At 46.9% G+C, this 25371-nt stretch overlaps 2 protein-coding genes across 2 annotated transcripts; one reads left to right on the forward strand and one right to left on the reverse strand.

The window, feature by feature from the left end:
• Nucleotides 1-1148: 1148 nt before the first annotated feature.
• DUSP3 (dual specificity phosphatase 3) lies at nt 1149-13548 on the reverse strand. Its single transcript, XM_068529781.1, has 3 exons — nt 13368-13548; nt 10187-10413; nt 1149-4830 (listed from the first exon to the last, which is right to left on the reverse strand). The coding sequence occupies exons 1-3, from the start codon at nt 13490-13492 to the stop codon at nt 4625-4627; spliced, it is 558 nt and encodes a 185-aa protein (XP_068385882.1). The 5' UTR covers nt 13493-13548; the 3' UTR covers nt 1149-4624.
• A 1521-nt stretch (nt 13549-15069) lies between these two features.
• On the forward strand, nt 15070-17789 carry CFAP97D1 (CFAP97 domain containing 1). The gene is made up of 5 exons (XM_068529790.1): nt 15070-15193; nt 15692-15762; nt 16034-16152; nt 17099-17222; nt 17742-17789. Exons 1-5 carry the CDS (start codon nt 15070-15072, stop codon nt 17787-17789), a joined length of 486 nt encoding a protein of 161 aa, XP_068385891.1.
• The last annotated feature ends 7582 nt before the right edge of the window (nt 17790-25371 follow it).

Consider the following 25371-nt stretch of genomic DNA (forward strand, 5'->3'; position numbering starts at 1 on the left):
GTTTTTTAAGTGTAACTTACACTTAAAAAAACATGTTACCAGTTTTATATATCAGTGCCCTGCCTTAAGATTTTGTGTGAAAATATAAAGATTATGTTGCCAAAGAAGCTTGACAAATGCTGAGCTAGTCTAATTGCCTCCTGCTGCAGATGGGGAGCTGGAGAGCAGAGAGGATCTTTTTCTGCCCAGGCTCTTTCTGTCTGGAGAAAAGGCACCCAATTTTCTCTAAGTTTTTTATTCAGAGGGAAAAAAGGCAATGCTTATCATAAAAGAGCTTACTGCTAAGGGAGGAATTTATAAGACATCTGGAGGGAGGGGGTGTTGGGGACTGCCTGCTTGCAGGATGACTCAGATCCTAAAATGCCACCCAGTCATCTTCACGTGAGGCCACCTTGAGACTGTCACCCCTGTCCCCTGCTTTCTTAGGAACATAAATCTTACCTCCCTCATTTGCAGTGGACCACTCTAATCAAGAATATTCCAGTCAGGACTTCCTTGGTAGCGCAGTGGTTAAGAATCTGCCTGCCAATGCAGGGGACATGGGTTCGAGCCCTGGTCCGGGAAGATCCCACATGCCGTGGTGCAACTAAGCCCGTGTGCCACAACTACTGAGCCTGCGCTCTAGAGCCCGTGAGCCACAACTACTGAGTCCATGTGCCACAACTACTGAAGCCCGCTTGCCTAGAGCCCATGCCCCACAACAAGAGAAGCCACTGCAGTGAGAAGCCCTCACACTGCAACGAAGAGTAGCCCCCGCTCACCGCAACTAGAGAAAGCCAGCGCGCAGCAACGAAGACCCAACGCAGCCAAAAAAAATTAATTAATTAATTAATTAACTTTTTTTAAAAAGAATATTCCAGTCAATTACACTACAATAAAGCTGAAATTTTTTAAAATTAAATTATTTTTAAAGACTATTCCTAACACAGGAAATTTCTGGCACTGGAGAGATGTTCAATAAATATTTACTGAATGAATGTAATCATCATGGAACCTGTAACTAATCAGGGGGGCTAATTTTTAGATGATTACTTTAAAACGTTAGAAAAAGCAAACAAAAGCTAAGCATAAAAGTATAAAAGAAAATCAACTATGATAAGGACAAAAAAGACCATTTCTTTGTAATGTAAGACATTTATTTTGGTTACAGTTTTAGTGTTTTAACACTGATTTGTGATAGACATTAAACTTACTTTTTTTTAAACCAATTTAATATCTTCCCCTTTTCTGTCCAGAAAATTCACAGTTTCACAATCAAATTACCCTAAAAGCTGACAGGAGGTAAGTAAAGCTTCCAAACAATCTGCTCTCCCAACCGGAGATGGCCTCTCTTTCCAATCAGGATAAAATCTTGACTTGGAAGGACCATCATTGTTGGCTCTTCAGTGATTTTTGTGAAGGTTTTATGACAGAAAATTTCCTGCGAGAAAAGCTAATATCTTCACATTTTAAGATCAGTGCTTATTTCGATTAAAACATTAGCATCTTATCATTAACTTGTGACACAAAAGGCATCAACATTCCTTTTCCGAGCATCCATCACCACGGGTGGAACACAACGCCACCTGCTGGTCATCATATTGTTACACACCCTATAATTTCCAGATGGCGGTCAATATCAATGCGGATTCTTAAAGAACCCTACGGTGTCAGAGCCAAAACGGACCTTAGAGGTCTTCAAGTTGAGTCCCCTTGCTTGACAGATGGTGATTTCTGCTCTCCAGCTCACTCAGAGTGGCAGGGAAACAGACCAGCCGGCGGAAGGTGTACTGCTTTAGAATTTAGAAGAAAACTGTTTGGTGCTCTCATCTGGTCTAGATAGGGGTTTGCTAGTCAAAGAAAGAGATCAGGTCAGAGGAGGGGGTAGAGGCACCCTGAGTTCCTATTCCATCACTTCCCAGGGATAGAAAGCTATCCACTCACAGCTGGGCATGTGTTGGCTCAAACAATAGAATTTGATTTGGAGGAGCTACATCTCGTGAAGTAAATATGGCATTTCTGGGACTAAAGACTATCAAGAAAACCCAAGTTATCAGCAAAAAAAGTAGCCCCAAAGTGAAGGCAGTAATTCTCCCCATGGCCTCTTCTCCGACATACCCCTAACAAAGAGTCCTTCAAGAGATCCTGGTCAGCCGGCCTAAGTAGCTGTGGCTGTCCTGTGCAGGGACCACTGCCTGGGCGTGGGAGGGGGAGCCAGCCCCAGCTCCTGGGCCTCTTCCGGAAGTGGAGCAGAAAGCTCTGACTTAGGGATGCTAAATGTTTCCTAGAAGAAGAGCCACACATTCTGACCCGGTTGGGGACCCACGCTTTTTACTTCCTTGTCCTGGAGCAGAGCCCCGCCGCCCCCGACACCACAGCTTGAACAGCTGTCCTCTGGCCACAAAGCTAACTGGCTCTTGTGCACAAGAGCTGGGTCACGGACATGCCCAGGGGCTCATTTCTTGAGGAGTGTAGTATGAGAGAAAGAATTCAGCTTCAGAGAGCAGCCAACCTGAAATCTCGCCTCAGCTCTGCCTTCGAGCTGGGCAGCCCTGAGCGCTACACCCCTACTCACTCTGAACCCCAGTTCCTTTTCTGAAAGGTAAAACAATACATGAATAAGCCCTACCAAGTTAATAGGTTATTGTGAGGATCAAGATAGATTAAGCGCGAGAGTTATCCGAGCACTGTGAGGGACATAGTGGAGAGAGGATGGCCGTTTCACTTAGGTGGGTCTATTGGGGCAGCCTCGTAGCTGAAAAAGAAGACAGATTCTAGTTTGTTCGGGGCTGCTGAGGTCACAAAGCAAAGGGGACATCCAGGCTGCGGAGGTGCTGCTTCTGCCACGACAGAGACAATTACACCTGGGTGTGAAGCCAGAGGCACACCTGCTTCTCCTCAACCTAGCTGGAAGCTTGTGGTCAACTCTGGAAAAGGCACATTCCCCACCTCCATACAGTAATAACGCTGCCTGAATTGAAACTTAAAACTGAATTTTAAATATTCAACAAAAGTCCCTGATATTTCCTTTCAGGTAAGACTCCTTTGCAGATCCTTGCAAGTGATCCTACCACCAAGTCAGGCTTCTGGGAGCTTGATACACCCACCAGAACAACACCCTGCATATATTTGGTGCTCAAAAAAAAAAAGTTTAATTCCACAAACTTTTATCAGACATCTATGTGCTAAGCGCTGGGGGCAGAGCTGAGGACCACCTCTCTGCCATTAGGGAACCTGAAGATGACAGCCCTGCATCGCCTGCCCTGATGACAATCATGTCAAGTGCTAACAAGACTGTGTTCAAAGCAAAACTCCTATATTCTGACAAATGTGCGCACACGCACACGTGTGAGTGTGAGTGCTTGTGCGTTCCAACATCATCCTAAAAAAGTCCTTACAAAGGCTGTTTCTTCTTGTTTGCTCTACCACCAGTAAAGGCTCCATTTGGACGTTCCGCCATGTTTCCTTTCTGCCTGGCTGAGTCATTTTTGCTGCCAAGGCTCCTGGACCTTTTCTGGCAGCAGAGAGCTGTAAGAACTACCTGGGAGTGGGCAGGATGTGAGCCTGGGCCCGTTCATCCCCTTGCTTGTCCAGCCACTGGCTGTGTTGCTCTCTCTCTCTCTATCACACACACACACACACAGATACGCACACGCGCGCACGTGCATGCACGTGCTATAATTGGCCAACTTCCTCCTCCTGTTCTTGGAATAGTAACCGAGACAAAAAGCAGTGAGCACGAGTGGCTTGGGCTTGCCAACACTATAATTCAGGACAAAACCCTTGTAATTCTCCAAATGGTGGGGTTTTTAAATAGGCTGGACTTCAACACCCTGTTTTCTAAAAAAGAAAAATAAAACCCTGCCCAAGGCATCGCTCTTCTAACCGACCAAGTGACCTCTGAGAGCCGGGTACCCCAAAGAGGTGGATTCTGAACTCAAGTCTTCCAAGGAGTCACATTTTTTAAACAATTAATTTAGGAGAGTCCTCCAGGGGCATGTATTTGCCCACTCAAAGGCCTCTTTGTTTCGGTATCTTTAATCCTAAGATTAAATCATTAAAATGCAGTCTCTTCATGGGAATTTCCACCCACGGACAACTGACCCTGAGCCAGCTTCAGACCTCACGACGTGCCTCTGCCTACGAGCAGGGTGTGGACAGCTGTGAGGGGACAGGGGAGACAGACACGGTGGGGGGAGAGGGGCCCGCGTTTGCATAGTTCCTTTACAGGGCGGGGGTCCCCACTCAGGAGAGGGCCCAGGGGTGGGAGGCGGGGAGGCGGGGAGGGGCCCCTGTGAGCGTCTCAGGCCTTACACTTCCACACACCTCTTGCCCTGGGTCATCCAGGAGAAGCACGCCCGTCACAGGCCTGCACCCCCTCTGCGCCCCCTCCTCAGGGTGAGGACATCATAAACTGCAGGCACAGGACACACCAGGGAGCACGAATGCCCTCCTCAGCAAGCTTCTTTATATGCTCCCCAGGGGGAAAGTGGCCCAGGGCTGTGTTGGGACAGACTTGTGGGCAAGTGCCTGGTGATGCTGGGAGCAGGGTACAGTGTGTTTCCTAAACATGGCAGCTTGGGACACCACCACCAGGGCGCCCCCCCCCCCATCCGACCTCTAGAGAAGAGGCAGTGAGGGCACCCTAGAGTTTCAATTTCCCCTCCTTGACGAGTCTATCATTGAGCTGGCAGAGCTGGGCCAGGAAACCATCGTTGGGGCCGATCTCACGGTTCTGCCTGACGATGCTCAGGGCAGACTTGACATCCATCTTCTGACGCATCATGAGATACGCGATGACGAGAGTCGGGGAGCGGCTGTAACCCTCACGGCAGTGGACGAGCACTCGGCCTGTGAAAGATGGGGACACAGTGAGCTGGGGCCGTCCCGTCACACCTCGAGTCCAGTCAAAACCCTTCCAGGAAATGCAAATGAAAATTATAATGCAAGGCCATTGTGTGCCCACCAGAATGGCTAAGATGAAAAAGATAAATACAAAACACACAGCATTGGTGAGGATGTGGAGAAGCTAGGACTTTGATCTGTGGCTGGGGGACGGGGTGTAAACTGGCGCACATCTTCGGGAAGCCGTGTGGCAGGATCTACTCAAGCTGAACACATGCGTTCCCCAGGGCCTGGCAGTTCCATCCCAGACCCATGGCCGGCAGGAATGCACGCACACGTCTGCTAAAAGACTGCAGGCAGCACTGTTCACGATAGCCCCAAGATGGAAACTCCCAAAGGCCCGTCAACGGCAGAGTAGATAAATACTAAGTATGAGCAATCTCCAACTTCTCAGAAACAACATGGAGGAAACACACAAACAGGACGTGTATGATCCCATAGGGTAGAAGAGCCAGGGGACTCCCCTGGTGGTCCAGTGGTTAGGACTCCACGCTGCCACTGCAGGGGAACTAAGATCCCGCGTGCCGCAAAGGGTGGTCAAGAACAAAAACAAAACTTTAACAACAAAAAAAAAGAGACAGCAAAACTGAACTATGCTGTTAGAAGTCTGGATACTGGTATGTGAGGCAGGGGACGTAGGGGGGTTTCTGGGGTGCTGGTCATGCTTTGTTTCTTGATCTGGGGGCTGGTACATGGGTGTGTGCAGTGCACTGATACACTGTGATATGGGTACTTCTCTATGTGAATCTTCTATTACAAGCAAAAGCAAAATATGACAACCACCCAAATGTCCACCAACAGGTAAATGGATAAACAAATTGTGGTATGTCCATCCAACAGAAGACTACTCAGCGTTAAAAGGGCATTCCTGATACGTGCAACAGCGCGGAAGAAACTCAAAATAATTATGCTGAGTGAAAGAGGCCAGACCAAAAATGCGGACATACTGTGCAACTTCATTTATATGAAAGTCTACAAAATGTACACTAATGTCTAGTGATAGAAAGCAGATCAGTGGTTGCTTAGGAACAGAGGGAAGAGAGGGGCAGAAGGGAGAGGTCACAAAGGGACATGAGGGAAATCTGCGGGGTGATGGATAAGCTCATGATCTTGGTTGTGGTCATGGCTTCACAGATGTATACATATGTCAAAACTTACCAAACTCAACTATGTGTAGTTTACTGAATGTCAATTATGCTGCAACAAAGCCATTTAAAAAATAAAAGGTACATGCATGTCAAATAAAAACACAAGAAATCAAAACAAACACACAAACAAAAACACCCTCTCGTGGTCCCCCAAATGTCCCACGAGGCTCAACTAAATCTGCCCTGCCATCTGCCACTGACGTAATCCCCTCCTCCCTCTCCTCCCTCCCTCCAGCCGGCTGGCAACACCAGCCCACTCCCCATACTCCTTCATCCCCTTCTCCCTGCTTTGGTCCCCCCACCCCCTGACGGGCCACGTATCTTTTTCACTTGTTTGCTGTCATCTTCCCCCAAAACATAACCTCCACGAGGGCAGGGATGTCCATCTGTTTTGTTCCCTGCTGTATCCCCAGCATTGGGTGAAGGAAGGAAGGGATGGTCAGGAGAGGTCAGAGGCATTGTCAACAAGGTTCTTCTAGCCTGAGCTACAAGCCTCGGCTTCTCTTATCCCCACCCCCTCCTCACACAGAGTGCCCAGTTCAGGTCCTTGTCACCTCCCACTCTGCCCCCTCACCTCCAAACGGAGCTCTCGCTCTATCTTCACCACCACCAACCCACACTCCAGCTGGAGGAAGCTTTCTAAAATATAAACGTGACCTGCCACCATTAGCCGGGTAGTCTAGTCCCCAAGGTGTGACTTACCAGGCCAACCGCCCACGGCCCCGACACCTTTCCAGGCTTTTTCTCACCTCTGTGCCTTTGCACATGTTGTTCCGCCTACCTGGAACATCCTCTCCCTCTTGGCTACTTGGCAAACTCCTGCTCATACCTTAAGACCCCAGCTCAAGTATTTCCTTTGTCAGCATCGGGACTTAGAACCCAAATCTTTGAAGTCATGTGAATCTGGGTTTAAATTTTAACTTGCTCGTTGTGATGGTTAAACTTGTCAGCTTGGCTTGTCTATGATGCCCAGTTGCTTGGTGAAACACTAGTCTCGAAGAGATTTTGTAGATGTAATGAATACCTCCCATCAGTTGACTTTAAATAAAGGAGATCACCCTTGATAAGGTGGGTGGGCCTCATCCAATCAGTTAAAGATCTTAAGAGCAAAAAACTGAGGCTTCCTGGAGAAGGAATTCTACCTCCAGAAGTCCTGCCCGAGTTTCCAGCTGCCGGTCTGCCTGACAGATTTCAGATTTGCCGGTCCCTATGATTACGTGAGCCAATTCTCTGAAATAAATAATAGCTATATTCTATTGGTTCTGTTTTTCTGGAGAACCCTGGCCAATACACTGGTTATTACTCTATGACCCACCTAAGCCCACTGTGCCTCAGTTTCCTTGTCTGTGCTAATAGTACTCATGGCACAAGGTGGCTGGAAGATTAAAGGAAGCAACACATAAAACCCTTAGGCTAGGGACTTACCTGGGGGCGCAGTGGTTAAGAATCCGCCTGCCAATGCAGGGGACACGGGTTCGATCCCTGGTCCGGGAAGATCCCACATGCCGCGGAGCAACTAAGCCCGAGTGCCACAACTACTGAAGCCTGCGCTCTAGAGCCCATGAGCCACAACTACTGAGCCCGCGTGCCACAGCTACTGAAGCTTGCGCACCTACAGCCCATGCTCCACAACGAGAAGCCACTGCAATGAGAAGCCCACGCACCGCAACGAAGAGTAGCCCCCGCTCGCCACAACTAGAGAAAGCCCACGCGCAGCAATGAAGACCCAACGCAGCCAAATAAATTAATTTAAAAAAAAAAAGACTTAGGCTAGTGCCTGGCAGACGGGAACATTCAATAAATAAATATTAGCCAACACTACGAGTCCTCTGCTGGCACCTGGTACCTCCTCTTCTACAGCAGCCTGGCTCTGTGTTAGTGTCGGCCACACAAAGACCGACTCTCCTCTGCCAGAGCGTGAGTTCCTTAAGGGTAAGGACTGTGGGGTACTGATTTTAGATGCCCTACAATCTCCAGCATACACTAGGTGCTCAATAAATATTTGCTGACCAGTTGAGTGAATGAATACCCACCAACACCTCTACACGGGCATTATCCTGAAGGACATCTGCTGGCCCAGAAACAAACAGAGTGTCTTCCGTTCCCATTACCCTATCCCCAAAACATAACCCTATTTTCCCAATGCTGATGAGCAGGAACGGGGAGTCCTCCACTTTCCTGCCCATTCACTCTCTGGCCAGTGGACCCAAAGTATTCAGAGTGGGGCTTTCCCTGCCCCCGCCCTGGCAACAGGACCCTCTGCAGAGCAGCTGCCTCACCACCTGGAACCAGGAACGGACTCAGCATGCCCAGGGCTCATAGAGCCAGTGCGGAAGGGGAGGGTTCAAAGCCCATCCTTCCAGGCCCCGCCCAGATGCCACCTCCTCCACGAAGACTCCCTTGATCTTCCCAGATGGAAGTGACTGCTTCCTTCTCTGAGTGCCCCTGGCCACTCCCCTACTCTCCCCTCTCCAAAGTGATGGGCCCCCAGCTCCCCCGAGCCTGGCGCAGTGTTGGAGGCCAGCGCATTTCTGTTGACTCACTTGGCCAGTCAATCCTGGAAGCATTTACACTGGGCATTAGAACCCTTGGAATTCCTTTTTGTCACTGGTGCAGTAATCCAGTGTACCTGCTATGGGCCTGATCTACGTCAGGTGCTAGGGAGACCAGACAAGGGACACAGCAGACCCAGCCTGAGGGCAGGCTTCATGGAAGAGAGGACACTATGCCCAGTACTCAAGCACGAGGTGGAGTCTGCCAGAGGACAGGGCAGGGAGAGGCAGAGAGAGCCTTCCAGACTAATGACCCAACCCACGCGGGCTAAGGCAGGAGGTCACACAAAGTCAGGGTATGTTCCTAGTTGTATGGAAAGAGGAAACCGTCAGAGGGCTCTAAGTTCCCTGAATGGATGACCAGTCAATACACAGGAAGAGTGAAATCCATCCCCTTAACTGGGCCCCTTGTTCTCGTCTATACAGGAGCTCAGAACAGCCGCAGAAGAGGTGGGTGAGGTGTACAAGGCAGTGGAGGACCACGAAGGGCCTGATGATAAAGTCTGCAGATTCCCCAGGCAATAAAACTTCCCTCCTGGGCCCCAAACGTGTGCTAACCAGCGGCTAGTAAACTCTGGTCCCTGGGAATCATTCCAGTGGGGAGGCTGCTGGGACAAGAAGCATCAGGGTAGCAGAGACAGGCTAGAATCAGGCGAACAGGGCTGATGACGCCTCAGTGGGGGTCACTCCCCCTGGGAAGGTTTGGGGTGGGGAGAAAGGAAGAGGCTGGAGGAAGCGGCAGGAAGGTAAAGGCAGTTGCTGAGAGAAGCAAGCTAAAAGCAGAAGGGGCAAGCAGCCCAGCCTGCTCAGCTGCTGTCTACCCTCTGGCCTTCTAGGATTTCTCTCTGGCACACCTCGCCCAACTGCCAGCACCTCAGCAGTTCTGCTTCAGTCTTACCTTATATTTGGGAGTTGCAGCAAGCATTTAAAAACTGGGCCAAAGTTTGCTGACTTTGGGCCTAAGCCAATCATGACTGCACCCCCTCCCCTTGCCAGGTATTCACGTGACCCATCTCTAGCCAGTGAGATGTGAGGGGGACTCCACTGGGGGGTTTCTAGGGAATGTTTCACTCGCTCTTAAGAAAAGAGAGAAACATGAGGAAAAGATGGCTGCCTCATCTTCTGCTGCACTTTGTCCTGTTGGGAGGTGGTAACCAGATCTGCTGCAGCCATCTTGGGACCATCACGGGAGTCCCCAGCACTAAGGGTGGCAGAAGAGTCCTGAAGCCACCACAGAGCTGCTGAATCGACAAGCCCTGGAGCCCCTTCACCTCAGGATTTCTTATCACGGAAAATAACAGATCTTCATTATTGCAGCTATCTGAATGGGGGGAGGGGCTGGCAACTGATTCTCAGCCAAAGTCAGATCAAACACAGGGACCCCGGGGCTGCCACTGTGTGATGGGTTTGTACATCTTGTGTAATGTGAAGCCACTTGATGGGCAGCCAGGTGAGCAGAGAGAGACCTGAAGCTCTCAGTCATTCAACACAAGAGACAGGAAACAACAGGTTTTCCAAGAAGAGGCCTGTCGTGGGCCTGTTTTCTAGAGAAAGTCCAGTCAAAGGTGCCTCCCATAGTTTCCTGGGTGGCAGGTCCCTTACCGTTCTTCTGAGCCAGGGCCTGGTCGATGAAGTCCGCCGCCTTTTCAAAGTAGGCGCTGAGGTTGAACTCCTGTGTGTCGTTGGCCTTGATGCCCAGGTAGGTGATGCCAGAGTCCTTGTAGAAGTTGGCACTGGTATTGACGTGCATGAAGGACTTGCCCTCAGCCGCATTCAGGACATGGGTGATGCCCAGTTTCTGCAGCTTGGGGATGTCTTGAGCCACAGACCTGGACAGGAGACAGCAGCGGGGGGATGATCAACTGACCACCTGGCAGCCCTCGGGGGAGAAAGATGGAGAAGATCCTAAGCCTCTTGGCCCAGCAAGGACCCTCCATGCTCTGGCCCCTGACTACTTCTCCAGCCCCAGCTTATGACCCTCTGCCCTCACTCCAGCCAGATCTAATTACCTGCCCCAAATAGCCTGGGCACTTTCATGCCCATGCTGTTCCCTCTGCCTGGAATGCCCTTCTCCACCATCTTCATGGAAATGTACCCTCTCATTTCTCACCACCCTTGGCAGTATTTCCTGATCTCCCCTCCATTCAGCATTGTGCTCCCTATACTGTGGTGGTGGTATCACCACGGGGCTAAAAATGGGCTCTGGAGCCAGACTGCCCGGGTCTGATTCCAGCCCTGCCACTTACCAGCCAGACAACCTTGAACAAGCCACTAAACCTTTCTGTGCCTCAGTTTCCCTATCTGCAAAATGGGGGTGATAACAGTACCTACCCCTGGGGTTGTTTTGAGTGTCAAATGAGCTGTTCTATAGACAGAACCTGACACCGTGGTCACTGCCACTATCCTAATGAGCTCCTTGAGGGAGGAACCATGCCTACTTCATGTCTGTATGCCCAGCACGTGCTATGGAACCTGGCACACAGTAGGTGCTGAATATGTGGTGAATCAGTGAAGAATGAAATCAGCACATCCCAGGCAGCCTTCTTCCTTGGATTCTAAAGTGCAGCAGCCCCCTCCCATCCCCCAGAGGGATCCTTTCTGTCACAGTCCACTAGCCACGTCTCTGAAGCTCTCTTGGGTGAGTAAGCACTTGGGGAGCAAGTGGCCTCAACAGAACTCTGGGGGTTACAAAACATTCGATCTGAATAGTCAAAGGGCTCCTTTATTTCATCTCACAACAACGTCCCAATTCAAACAGCAGTTTATACTTTACAAAACGCCTTCTCCTGCATGCTCTTGTTTGCCTGTCACAGCAGCCCAGGGAGGAAGGACAGAGCTTAAGCTCTGGCCCGACATGACAGCGGAAGGATGTGCATATGCTCGCATGGGCTGCCGCGCAGCAGGGCTGGGAGGAGGCCTCCTTTCTCCTGACACCAGCCCTGCTGTCTTCCTCCTCACCCTGCCTCTCATGCCCATATCAGTTGCAAATCTCAAGAGGCAGAAAATGTGGCTCATCCAGGCTCCTCTCTGCCCTGTGAGCCCTGATCAGGAGGCCTGATTTTCTTAAGGCGCTCCCAACTGCAGGGGGGGTCGGGGTGGAATTGGTACTCAGTCCATCCTCCCTGCTGAGCGCCCCCCACACCCTTGGCTATGTCAAGGGCAGATTTACTTGAGGGCAGATTTACTTGTTCACAACCTTAGTTTCCACTCGGGAAGTGGTGACAGCCCAATGTGCCAAGCCGCCCAAGAGAGCAGGTTTCCGAGAAGGCCAAGGCCACTTGTTGCTTGGGTGGCTGGAGAGGGGCTTATCCTCAGAACTTGGCAATTACCGAGGCCTTTGGCTGAGATTCTGGGACCCTGTTTTAGCTATCACGACACTGCACACAATTGTAAAGCAGTGGCTCATTAAAAAGGCACTAAAATAACTAACTTTGAAGAGTCACTATCATTCATCTTCTTTCTCTAAGTCAACATTCAACAACTTTACCATTATCATTGTCATCAATACTGTGAATACTTGTAACAACTTTACCATTATCATTGTCATCAATACTGTGAATACTTGTTCAACGTCTGTCACATAGTGATGCTCCAAGTGGTGAATGAGTGATGGATGGATGAGACCAGCCCCCATTGAGGCCCAGCCTGCCTTCCAGACCCCCTAGCTCCGTGATGACCCCCATTTCTGTGGCAGTCCTTGAAAGACTAAGCATCAGGTCCTAGTCCAGGACCTGGGATACAGACATGAACAAGACATTGACCCTATCCTCACTATCCCTAAAGTGCTCTGGGCCATCATTTCTTCCTGTGTAAAAGGAGAGAACCGGATTAGACATGCAGTCCCTGGGCCCGTGGAGCTTAGGGCCTTGGTAACTGGGTCTCAAAAAATCCAACCTGCACCCTCCCAAGGCTGTACAGGCATGGGAATCTATTTTTTTTGCATTTGGCTGGTATTTCAGCACCTCTCTGAATGGTTAACACTGGTTTTCTCCTGCTGCTGAGAAATTCTTACTGGTAGTTTGACTATGAGAAAATGAGAAAATCAATTTGGTAAGAACTCTCCAGTGATAAATAATAAATGCATTTCCTGGTGGTGAGAAGGTCGGCAGCCTTTTCTAAGTGATGGCTCAGGTCCTTAGGGGGGTTAATCATTGGATCGTTCTAGAATTCTAGATAAATCAAACCCTAACTGGAAGGCAGGGAGAGAAGCGAGGAAGCCCGGGCCCAGGTCTCTGGACCCCTAGTTTGCAATATTTCAATTCCCACATCTGGGCCTGCCCGGCCGGGAAAGTTCCACGCCCGAATTGTGACGTCAGCCCGTTGCCATGGCAGCGAAGGCAGACGTTCCGCGGTGACCTCACTGCAGAACCAGGCAGCTGTCACATGACGAGCGGGCCGGAGACCGGCCGGGGGACAGAGGGCCACCTGTTAAGTGAACCTGGTAGCCCCGACACCGCCCAAGGCCGAGCCCCTAGAGGGTTGTGGCTTCGGGCCTGACGCCGGGCTGCCAGAGCTGCGCTCGGGTCTCCGCCTCCCTGCGAAGGGAAGGACAGAGCTGGGCCGGGGCGGGGTCCAGCCCCTCCGCCCTAAGCGCGAGGGTGGGCGGTGACTCCAGCCCCCGCCCAGCCCCCGCCCAGCCCCCGCCTTGGCTTCCGGAGGAGCGACCCCGCCCCGACTCCCCCCACCCGCGCCCGCCGACGCCCCCACCCCCAGCCCTCGGGTGGGCGGGGCACCCCGGGGAGGGGCTGTTGGGGTGTCTCGGGGCCCGGGAGCGGCGACTCACGCGTTGCCCACGTAGATCCTGGGGGTGACCTCGTTGCAGGGCTGGCTCGGGAGGCTGTAGCAGCCGCTGCCGTCCGACAGCAGGTCGTTGAGATCCTGCACCGAGAGCTCGAACGGGCCAGACATGGCGGCGGCCGGGCCCTGCACGCCGGGGCAGCAGCAAGCTAAGGGAGAGCGGCCGGGTCAGCTGGGCGGGGGCTCCGGAGCCGGGACCCGCCCCGTCCCGCCCCGGAGGCGGGCCCGCCGGGCGCGGGAAGCAGCGGAGCGCGGGCGGCCAGGCGCGCTCCGCTCCCGGGAAGTATGCGCGCCGCCGGGCGCCAGGCGGACGCGGGGGAAGATCTCTGGGCTTGAGTTAGGGGGCTGAGATGCCGCTACTCCGGAGTTTCGGGGGGGTCCTCTTCCCACCCCCCGTTAAGGCATGGAAGTGCGGTAACTTCACTGGACTAAATGCAGGGCGCAATAGAAGTTTCTCTTGACCGGGGTACACCCTAGTGTCGCTGAATTTTCTCAGGATTACAGGGACACCCGGGTTCCGTTTGTGAGCTCTGCCTGCTGCGGGCCAGCAGCGTTGGCATCGCCCGGGAGCTGGTCAGAAATGCAGAATCTCCGCCCCAGCTCAGACCTGCTGAGTGAGAATGTGCATTTTATACGCCCCGCTGGGGATCCCTACGAAGGTTAAAGTTTGAGAAGCCCAACTCTGGGGCACATTTCTTCCAGCCTTCAGTGAGAGTTGGCATCGTGCTTAAAGCTTGGGGTCTATGCAAGCAAGCGTGGCATTCCGGCCCTGGGCAATGACTTAACCTCTCTGAGCCCGTTTACTGAAAAAAATGAGGGTAATAACAGCACCTAACTCCTAGGGTTGTTTGAAAGATTAACATGCCAGGAAAGCGCCCAGCTCTACATAGTGAGCACTGGATAGGCGTTCTCCCTCTCTTCATCAGCAAACGTGTAGCGCACCCACTAGGTGCTACACCCTGTGCTAGTGTGGACATGAATCCCGCTCCTTTGCAGCCCTTCCTGGAGCAGCTGCCAGCCCACTATGAGCCACACGATGTCAGCAACTCATCATTTACTGAGGTCCAACTGCCAGCAAAAGACCGTCTCTGTTCTCCACTGCCATGAAAATGGCAGATCCCCCCACCTCTCCAAAAAGCACCTGTGGTCCTGGGAATTCAGGAAACCCCACATCCTGAGCCCAGTTCTGCCACTAACTTGTTCTACAGCAGTTTGGCTGTTGCTCTGGACTTCAGTTTCCTCATCTGCAAAATGAAGAAATTGGATCAAATTATCATTAAGGTCTTTTACTTCTGCAAAGAGCTGTAGTCTCACACCTTCAGGGAAACCATTGCAGTGGAGACTAAACTTATAGCTCAAGGTGTGTAACCAAGGCTGGATTTCTTCCCACTCCCACCCCGTGCCATCCCACCCCTCCCAGACACCACACATTTTCCTGCTGCTGTTGGTGGCACCTGCATTCCAGACAGCTGGGAAAGCTTCTGAGCCTCCCCCCTCATCTTGACTGGGTTAGCTCTCAAAAGAGAAGCCCAGGGACGGCCAGGCATGCTCTGGGGCTCCTCCTTCTCCCGGGGGACCTGTCCCTGATGTCATAACTGGGTAACTATGACAGCCCGTCATGGGCACAGCTAAGTACCTCACAGAGGAGCCTGGGTGCCTCATTTCTGAAGTGAGACTAGGAAGAGAAGATGAACAATTCCCTGGATTATCTAGCCTACCCTGTAATCGTCTCTAATCATAGACAGAGCACATCATTCAGGAAGAAACTGGACTTTGGCCACTACGTATTTCATAAGAATAGAATACAAATAGGTACGTGGGGCAATTTGAACTGGACACTGCGATTAGGGTTCTGGAAGGGCCCACCATAGAGATATTGACAGTAAACCAGACCAATAGATGGCTTTGCAAATTTATCTTCCACCAGGGAGTTCATTTGATGGATATGCTCATTTAAACTCTTTAAAGCCAAAGTAAGGTAGACAGAGGATAGGACTTCAGCATCCAGTAGCCAGGCTATTCGTACTGGGAAAGGGTGGGAGAGAGATTTCTTTCATTAGATTCAAAGGATATTTATGTCTGTAAATTTTATTTTTCACAGCCCTCACCATTCTCTCATGTCTGCTCAAAACTCTCCAAAAGATGTCAGTTTGGGAAAGTCAACTAAACCAAAATTCCTGAACTGGATTAGTTCAGAATTCAAACTTGCAATGTTTTAATCAGGGCCATTGTCTAGAATGTAAGCAGATTTTCTAAGGCTACTAAGAGGACACCTGTGATGTAACATTGCTTTCTTTCCCCCCTCTCTAGTGAAGCCTACTGTTGATACCAAGCCTCCAGTGGTGCACACACATCACATTTTAAAACTGAGCAAACTACAGGTACTTGTCCCTGCCATTATTGATTTTATCTATGTCCTAAAGAAGGCCAGTTTCCCAGAGCCTTCTAAATACCCACCTCACCAAAGATTCATTCATCCTTCTCCTCCCCATACACACCACCCCTGGATTCCTCAGCTTCTCTCCCAGTCTCCACTGTGGCCCCCAATATGCCCCTTTCGCACCATCCCAGAGGAGGGGGATGCTCAGCCATTGTGTGATGGAGAACCATGTAGCAATGACGTCACCATGATGGGGTGGGGTTTCTCACCAGGGTGAACAAAAGAGAATCGACAAAATCGAATATGAAAACAAGCAACTGTGTCAGAAGATTGCCAACGCCCACCGCGGCCCCGCCAAGGTGGATTGCTGGAACGAATATTTTTCCAAGAGGTAGTGTTCTTTCTCTTCATTTCATTTTCCAAAAGTCAAAATTGACTTCACCCTTCTTGGGTTTTAGTGCCAGAGGAATACTTAAGGGAAGTTATCTTGAGGGATAACCAAAGAGACTAAGTTAAGGAGAAAGAAAACCACCCCAAACAGGGACCTTTCTCTAGCGTTAAAGAGCTTTTTTATCCCTCTAAGAGACTCTTCAGAGTCCTATTCAGAGTTTGTCACAAGAAAGCACTTTTGTAAAATGGTGACCATAGCTGGGACTACAGCACTCTTAAAATTGTTTCCGCAAATATTTCCTGAACTACCATGTGCTAAGCACCAGGTCTATAGAAGTGAAATGAGAAGTATATTTCCTAACTCCAAAGAACCCAATGTCAGGTAAGGGGGACATTTATGTAAATAGTTATGCAGTGTGATCAGGGCTACAAAAGGAGTGCATGCAGGGAAAGAAAAGTGGTGTGTGTGTGTGTGTGTGTAGGGCAGGGGGAGTGTCAAGAAGTCTTTCCTAATCCTTGTATTCTGAAATTGAGTTGAAAGCTGAGGGGAGTGAGGTGAACCAAAACTTGTCATCAGCCATTTGTGATTTATCAGTAGGCAAGACCTTCATCCTCTAAACCAGAGATTCTCAATCTTGGTTTCACATGATAATGCCTGGGAAGCTTTTGCAAAATGCCAATGCCCAAGCTCCATCCCAGACCAATAAAGTAGAATTTTCTAGTAGGCAGCGGGGCTGAGAACCACTGATCTTAAGCTGAAAAGGCTTTGCACGTTTCCCAGAGTGTGGTCTGGTTCAACAGGAGTAGAGGGCCTCAGGGCTCCGCGGGACAGCTGATTCCCTGCACTTTGGCAGCCTGGATTTATGACATCACGACTTCATCTCCCCCTCTCCCATCCAGGAGGAGAACTTTATTCTTCACGCATCTTGGGATTTTGTATTTTTCAGCTTAAACAGAGAAACAAGGAACCGGGAGCTAGTGAGAATCACCATGGAAAACCAGGGCATTCTGAAGAGGCTTGGTGATGGCAAACCCCACTATGACCGCAGGTCGTTGGAGTTAGACTGGCAGGCACGTGGGTACTCTGTGATAGTCCTATGCACGCGCAGAGTTTGCGTTCAGAGTAGAGCCAATCTCAGGAGAGACCCCTAAGCGGCTGAGGGTGAAATCATGAGAAATGCAACAATCATTGAAAGAAAAACTACCCAGAGCCTACAAAGCTAACAACAGGAGCAAACCATCCACCAGCTTGGTAGCAAAGCCATTATGTGTCAGCTTCAGAGAATATCTGGTAGATATCAGAGGATATCAGAGGATATCTGGTATCCCTCATCTCTTAATTCATTCAGGATGAATGGACAAGCAAAGGGGATGAGGGTATACAATTCAGTATGTGGTTGATTTGCTTCATTTAGGAATGGGTCTTCAAGAAGGAAAAAAAAAAAAAGCCATCTGCAGTGCTTTTATAAACTTCCACTCCCTGGCTTTGGTCTGGAAGCCTTTTCTAAGCCATCCGTAGGATTTAGAACTTCAACTTTCGCATCAGCACCCTGGCATTGACATAAATCTTTCTGATTCTTTTCCTTCAAGAATTCAAGGCGCTATATCAGAAATACAACCAAATATCCTCTCTCCTGAGATGAATAGGTATGTCTTCACATGGCTGCTCTTTATTAGAGAACACGGTGATCACAGTTGATGCCAAAGTCCTAAAAACCGTGTAGATGGAGAACGAGGGGCCCAACTAAGGGGTGGATTTTGCTCTTCTGTAATACTGATTGGCCATCCAGTCGGAGACTAGAGCTCTGTCTTTGTTTCCTCTCTGCATACAAGTAGGAAATGACTGCCTTTTGTCATCAGCTTTGAGGCTTTACGTGAGTCTAAGGGGAAGTGATTTGTTTCAATAAGACATAAACAGGAGGTCTTGTGGCTTTAATATTATGCTAAACTTATATTACAGATCTCTGTCACTGTTCAAAAGTAATATTGTGTTGGCATTTTGTATTATTTCATAGTATTAGTAATGACTAAGTTTCCCCGCTCTGCCGCTGCCCTTGGGGAGAAGGATAAATGGACACTCAAGCTTTCCAAAGAACAGTTCTGTATAATTGATGGCTCTCCATTTCTCTCCCTGTCCTCTCCCTGAATACAAGGTTACTCACCATGGAAAAGACAAGAGAAGGCCCTAGGATTTCTTAGCTGCTTAGGATTTCAAGACACTCCTAAGTGGCTGAATGCTGGGTCTTAGGATGCTACAATAAAGCTTGGAACATAAAATGAGTAAGTTACATTTAAAGTACCCATTTAAATGTAAATGTACCCATTAAATGTAAAGTTACATTTAATGAGAGAGAGAGAAAGAGACAACTTTTTAAAACATACACCATCACCACCACCCCGGGGGAAAGAATAGGTGGGGTTTGAAAGAGCCAGCCACAAGTTCAGCTCTGTCAAAATGGAAAACAAAAGCCTATGAGGAAATTAAGGTTCAGACAACACAGAGAACAAACGCCATTAGTTTCTCCGTGAATACACAGGATTGGAAAAGAATGCTTCACTGAAGTTTCCATGGACTCTGTTTATTTATAGGGAGAAACAAGATTGAAAATGTCAAAAATTTCTCAAAACACATGACAAGACAGTGCTGCATGTCTTCTGTAATTGGTCTAATTATTTTGAAAGAGAGTAGGTCTTATATATTATCACAAATAAATAAATGTTTTATTTTAAAATAATTAGATTTACAGGAAGTTGCAGATAAATGTATGGTGGGGCCTCCTGCACCCTTCACCCAGCTTCCTCCAGTGTTAACATCTTGTGTAAATACAGTACAGTATCAATCCAGGAAGTTGACATTGCTACAATCTATAGAGCATATATAAATTCACAATTTTACATGCACTCATTTGTATGTATGTGTATAGCTAGTTTTGTGTAACTAGCATGTCTAGTTTTGTGTAAGTACAACCACATTCGAGACAGTTAACTGTACCATTATGGAAATACTCTACTGTACTACCCCTTTTGGCCACAGCCTCCCTCTTCCTCCAGCCCTAACCCCTGGCAATCACGAATCTGTTTTCCATCTCTGTAATTATGCTGTTTCATGAGTGTTACATAAATGGGGTCATGCAGTATATATCCATTCTTTTCAGATTGGCTTTTTTCACTCCATATAATTTCCTTGAGGTTCATCCAGGTTGTGTATACCAATAGTTCATTCCTTTTTATTGCTGAGTAGTATTCCATGGTAGGAATGTACCACAGTTTATGAATGTACCATTCACCTATTGCAGGACATTTGGGTAGTTTCTAGTTTTTTGACTGTTTTGAATAAAGCTGCTGTGAACTTTTGTGCACAAGTTTCTGCATGAAAATAAGTTTGATTTCTCTGGGATAAATGCCCAAGAGTGTATTTGTGGGGTTGTATGATAAGAACATTTTAAAAGAAACTGTAAAGCTATTTCCAAAGTGGCTGTACCATTTACATTCCTACCAGCAATGGATGAGTGAGCCAGTTTTTCCACATCCTCAGCAGCATTTGATGTTATCACCATTTTTAATTTTAGGCATTATAACGTGTGCAGTAACATCTCGTATGGTTTTAACTTGCATTTCTCTAATTAATGAAGTTGAACATCTTTCATATGCTTACTTGCTATCTGTACATCCTCTTTGGTAAAATATTGGCGCATTTGCCCATTTTCTAATTGGATTTTTTTTTTATTGAATTTTGAGAGTTTTTTACATATTCTAGATCCAGGCCCTTTATTGGATATGTGATCTGCAAAATATTTTTTCTGTAATTTATCTTTTCATCTTTCACAGAGCAAAGCATTTTAATTTTGATGACATTCAATTTATCAATGGTGAAACTGTTCTGTATCCTGACTCTCTCATATCGATATCCTGGCTGTGATATTGTGTATAGTTTTGTAAGGTGCTACCACCTGGGGAAACTGGGTGAAGGGTACACAGGATCTCTCTGTATTATTTCTTTCACACGTGTCAATCTACAATTATCTCAAAATAAAAAGTTTAAAGAAAAAAATCAATATGTCCAAATGTAAATTCATTTTTAAACTGGTTCCAGTTCATCTCAGTTTGAGGAACCATTCTTCTAGACATCCAGGTGAGAAGCCTGGCAGTCATCCTTTACTCCCTCTCTTTCATCCCTTCCTCCTTCCTGTATACTTTTAATCTACCAGCCCTGCTTCTCAGTCTTTGTATGTGCTACTGCCCATTTCAGGCGCTTGTGATTTACAACCGGTATTATTAATGCAAAAATATGCCCATATCACTTTCTAGCTTAATACCTTCAATGATTTGCCATTCCTTCCAGAATGAGCCACACTTCTTCATATGGCCCCCCTCAATCCTGTTCCTCCTGTCTTGGAAGCCTCCATCAACAGGAATTCTTAGTTCAAGCAACAGAAATTGACTTTGATTTAAGTAGTGAAATAGTTTATTGAAAGAATATGAAATAGTTAACAGTATTTGCTAGAAAACTGCAGAACCCAGCTTCAGGCGGCACATCAAGGGACAACGCCCCAAGTCTTGCTGTAGCACTGGTCTGTGGCGCTGTGGCAAGCACAGCTGCCCTTGCTCTATCTAGAACTGGATCTTGCTGATCTGCTAGTGCTGCCTGTGAAAAGTCTTCATTGTCCCCGCCATTTTGTGTCACTATCTCCCAATTCCAAGTCAGTGAAGGTGTATCTGATTGGTGTAACTTAGATCATATGTGCCCATTCCTTATCTGCAAGGGAGGTTGGGAGAATGAGTTATCTGCCTTTTTCCAATGCTGGACATGGGTTCTGCTTCTCAATCTCACCAGAATAGGAAATTTCCCCCCAGTTAGAATGAGGCTCAGATACTAGAATTTCACAAAAATGACAAATGTCTGCAAACTTATATCTCATCATTCCTTGCCTTTTTCAACTAACAGAAGACATGTTTTCTTCTCACCCCATTCATCTGTTGTCCCCTCTAGCTGGAAAATCCATAGTTCTATGTCTTTGCCTGGAAAACACCTATACATTATTTATACAAGAGAGTCCATTTTCTAGGAAGTTCCCATGAACTGCTCAGGTTATATTAGGTATTCTTTTAAATGTTTGGAGATTTTCCTGTTATCCTTCTGTTATTGATTTCTAGTTTGAGTCCATTATGGTCAGAGTATGTTCTCATGAAATATTCACCTAGACAGGCCATATTAATAAATTTTCAAAGAATTGGAAATATAGAGTATTTCCAATTCTTTGAAAATTTATTAATATGGCCTGTCTAGGTGAATATTTCATGGACATTTGAAAAGAATGTATATTGTGCTGCTGTCAGGGGAAGTGTTTTATAATGTCAATTAGATCCTGTTGGTTGATGGTGTTCAGTTCTTTTATACACTGGATAACTTTCTGTTCTAGTTCTATCAATTGCTGAGAGTAGGGTGTTGAATTCCCCGATTATAACTGTAGATTTGTCTATTTCAACTTTTAGCTCTATCAGTTTTTGCTTCATGTATCTTATTTATTTTTAAAGCAACTGGTGCTCAAGCTGTTTTTTTTAATGAATTTATTTTTTATTTATTTATTTTTGACTGTGTTGGGTCTCCATTGCTGAGTGTGGGCTTTCTCTAGTTGTGGCGAGCAGGCGCTATTCTTCATTGTGGTGTGCGGGCTTCTCATTGTGGTGGCTTCTCTTGCTGCAGAGCACGGGCTGTAGGCACGCGGCCTTCAGTAGTTGTGGCTCACGTGCTCTAGAGCGCAGGCTTAGTAGTTGTGGCACATGGGCTTAGTTGCTCCACGGCATATGGGATCTTCCCAGACCAGGGATCGAACCCGTGTCCCCTGAAATGGCAGGCGGATCCTTAATCACTGCATCACCAGGGAAGTCCCTGCTTCATGTATTTTAAAGCTCCGGTGTTTGGTGCATACACATTTAGGATCGCTATACCTACTTGGTGGAGTGATCCTTTTTACCATTTTATAATGTCCCTCTTTGTCCCTAGTAATTTTCTTTCTCTGAAGTCTACTTTATCTGATAATAATATAGCCTTTTAAAATGATGTTTTTTAAAAAATTGTTTGCATAATATTTAAGTTTCCATCGTTACTTTCTGACTACCTATGTACACTTGTAGATGACGTATAGTTGGGTCAAGTTTTTTTAATCCACTCTACCAATCTCTGTCTTTTAATTGGCCCTTTTACCCTCCTCACTTTTAGAATATAATTATCTCATGTATTTCCTCTGCATACGTGGAGCATCACATCAGATGGGGATACAACTTTTGTTTCAACCAGAAAATATAGATAAAGAAACTCAAGAGGTGAAGAACAATCTATTATGTTTACTTCTATTTTTACCTTTTCAGTTGTTTTTTTCCTTTCTGAAAGTCCCAGCCTTCTGCCATTTTGTTTGGAGAGCTTCCTTTAGCCGTTCTTTAAGGGTCAGTCTCAACAAATTCTGTTAGTTTCCCTTCATCTAAGAATGTCTTTATTTCCCCTTTGTTCCTGAAGGATAGTTTCCTCACATATAGGATTCAAAGTTGACAGTCTTTGCTGTCAGCACTTCATAAATGTTGTGTCACTTTTTCTGGCCTCCACAGTCTCCTTGATAGTAATACTAAAATAGAACTTGTGTTAGTGTTCCTTCCCCATTGTTTCTCCCTGTTCTTAAGATTTTTTTTTCCTTCGTTTTTAGTTTTCAGGAGATTAATTATGATGTATCTTGGTATGGATTTCTTTGGGCTTATCTTATTTTGAGTTTATCAGCTTCTTGACTATGTAGATTTATATCTTTCATCAAATTTGGGGAATTTTCAGCTATTATTTCTTTGAGTACTTTTTGGTCCCACACTTTCTCCTCTCCTTCTGGGACTCTGATGATACAAGTGTTAGCTCTTTTGTTATTGTTTCATGGGTCCATGAGGCTCTCTCTTTTTCTTTTTTCCCAGTCTGTTGTTCAGATTGAGTGAATTTTATTGATCTGTCCTCAAGTACCCTGATTTGATCTTCTGTCATTTCTACTCTACTATTGAGTTCATCTGAGTTTTTAATCTTACAATAACTTTTCATTTCTATAATTTCCATTTGGTTATTTTTCATAGCTTCTATTTCTTTGCTAAGATTTTCTGTTTAAAAAAATTTTTTTCAAGAGAATTTGTTATTGATTGTTGAAGCATTTTTACTACAATTGCTTTAAAATCCTTGTTAGATAAATTCCAACATCTGAATCATATCATATTGGTATCGGTTGATTTTTTTTTTTTTTCTTATTTAGTTTGGGGTTTTCCTGGTTTGGGATATGATGAGTGATTTTCTATTGTACCTTGGATATTTGGGTAATTATGTTAGGAATCTCTTAATGCTATTTACATCTTCTATTATAGCAGGTAGGAGTCCTGTTTAGGTGTAGTGTATAAGTTTCTGCTTCTTTTATGGGTTTTATTTCCAATGACATTATAGTTTTCTGAGCCTTCGCAATACTATTCTGGTCTGCTTGTTCTTTGGGTGCTGCCAGGACTCCCACTCAATCCCTGCTGGTGTCTTCTGCAGTGTAAGAAGGTGCTTCCCTGGGCTGCACAGTGTTGCTGGACCACCTTCTGCAGAGGGGCAGGCAGACACTGCTGGGCCTGGGTCTCCTAATATCACTGGGTGGAGGGCAGGGAGACATAGGGCTTCAATCCTGCTCTGAATGAACTGGGCCACCTGCTGGTACCCAGGTGTGGAGCTAGGGCTGGAGCTGCCCAGTAGGTCTCTACTAGGCTTCCCCTTCCCTGTCCTTTGGCAGAGAAAGCAAGCTTTTCTCCCTTCCTCTCTCCCTCCCTCCCTCCCTTTCTTCCTTCCTTCCTTTTTTCTTCCCTGTCTCTGCCTATTGGTGGTTCTGGGTTGCAGGCCTCTCCAGAGCCCAGTCGGGTGTGGGAGATGAAAAGAAAACCCAGTAAAGTCACCACATTGTTGTTCCTCAAATCCTGAGGTTCCCTAATCAATCCACCATCTTCTTTCCAGCTTTCAGAGTCCTTTTATCATTGTCTTTTTAATAAATTTCCAAGGTTTTAAGTTGTATTTCGAGTTGAGGAGGAGGGAAAAATGATTCTACATCACCTTGTTCTGAAACCACAAGCCTGACTTTTAAAGGAAGCAGTTTGAGACTGTATTCAAAGGGCAGGAAAAAAAAAAAAAATCCATATCAACTCCACCAGTTAGAGAAATGCTGCTTATCAGTTCTAAACTATATGATTCAAGAATGGGTTTTGTGCATATGTTGGTCTGTAGTTATTAAATAAGTCACCAAATGCTTTCATTTTTTTGGACGCATGATCCTGTGATTGGTGGCATAAATGATGTAACCCTGGGTAAGTGGATGTAAAACTTTGATGGGTCACATGTCTTAAAGCACGTATGTTTTCAAACATACAATGGTAAAAGCACAATCGGCTAATGTTTAACATAGCTAAGCATTGCCTGTGAAGGACAGACGGTTATAATTTTCTTAAACCCATTTCCTTCAGGGAGTGGAGTGGATGGTAGAGAAGATTACAAATTTATGGATCAAGGATGGCAAACAGGATAACTCACTTGCCAGTTCTGCTCAGTTGAGACTGGATACTATATCCTGAAAGATCCAAAGCAGTGCCTGCATTCAGCAAGAGAGCACTGTGATCAGTTAGTGCTGTCTGCCACGGGTATAAGAATGGTTGGTGGCAGCACATATGCCCCACCCGTCTAACATCCGTCTAAAAGCCCTCCAGAGCTCACATTCTCTCTGGTTGTAGACACAGGCAGAGAGCTTACCGGCATTTGAGGGCCCAAAGGGGGAAAAAAGGTACATTTTAAGAGGTATGAAATAAGCAGATTTCTTGGTGTGAGACCCAGAGTGATGGACTTTTGCAAAAATTCTGCCCAGGAGGTCAGAACGTATGTGCTACTGGCTGGAATGGGACTGGGAACTGAATTTACACACATTCCACCAATATATATCTGTAAACAGGTGCTTTTTTTTTTTTTAAATAAGACTTTTCTTTTTATGAACAGCAAAAACACTTTACAAATGACCTGTCTCTGGGGCCCTGTCCATTCTACTCACAGATTTTGTAGCAGCCAAACAGCTGTCAACACAGCTTGCCTTAGAGGGTGAGAAGGCTATTTTGACAGGAAATAAAGCAGGCATCACATTTTAATGCCTTGCTTCACAATACACATGAAGGGAATGATTACTATTTC

The sequence above is a fragment of the Eschrichtius robustus genome, chromosome 20 (assembly GCF_028021215.1).
Source record: "Eschrichtius robustus isolate mEscRob2 chromosome 20, mEscRob2.pri, whole genome shotgun sequence".
NCBI lineage: Eukaryota > Metazoa > Chordata > Mammalia > Artiodactyla > Eschrichtiidae > Eschrichtius > Eschrichtius robustus.

Excerpts from the sequence above, each read along its gene's own strand:
- DUSP3 (XM_068529781.1), bottom strand. The coding sequence starts at position 13,492 with ATGTCTGGCCCGTTCGAGCTCTCGGTGCAGGATCTCAACGACCTGCTG. Across the intron at positions 10,414-13,367 it reads AGGATCTACGTGGGCAACGC|GTCTGTGGCTCAAGACATCC; the intron begins GTGAGTCGCCGC and ends TCTCCTGTCCAG. Across the intron at positions 4,831-10,186 it reads GGCCCTGGCTCAGAAGAACG|GCCGAGTGCTCGTCCACTGC; the intron begins GTAAGGGACCTG and ends CATCTTTCACAG.
- CFAP97D1 (XM_068529790.1), top strand. The coding sequence starts at position 15,070 with ATGAACAATTCCCTGGATTATCTAGCCTACCCTGTAATCGTCTCTAAT. Across the intron at positions 15,763-16,033 it reads TAAAACTGAGCAAACTACAG|GGTGAACAAAAGAGAATCGA; the intron begins GTACTTGTCCCT and ends GTTTCTCACCAG. Across the intron at positions 17,223-17,741 it reads CGTTGGAGTTAGACTGGCAG|AATTCAAGGCGCTATATCAG; the intron begins GCACGTGGGTAC and ends TTTTCCTTCAAG.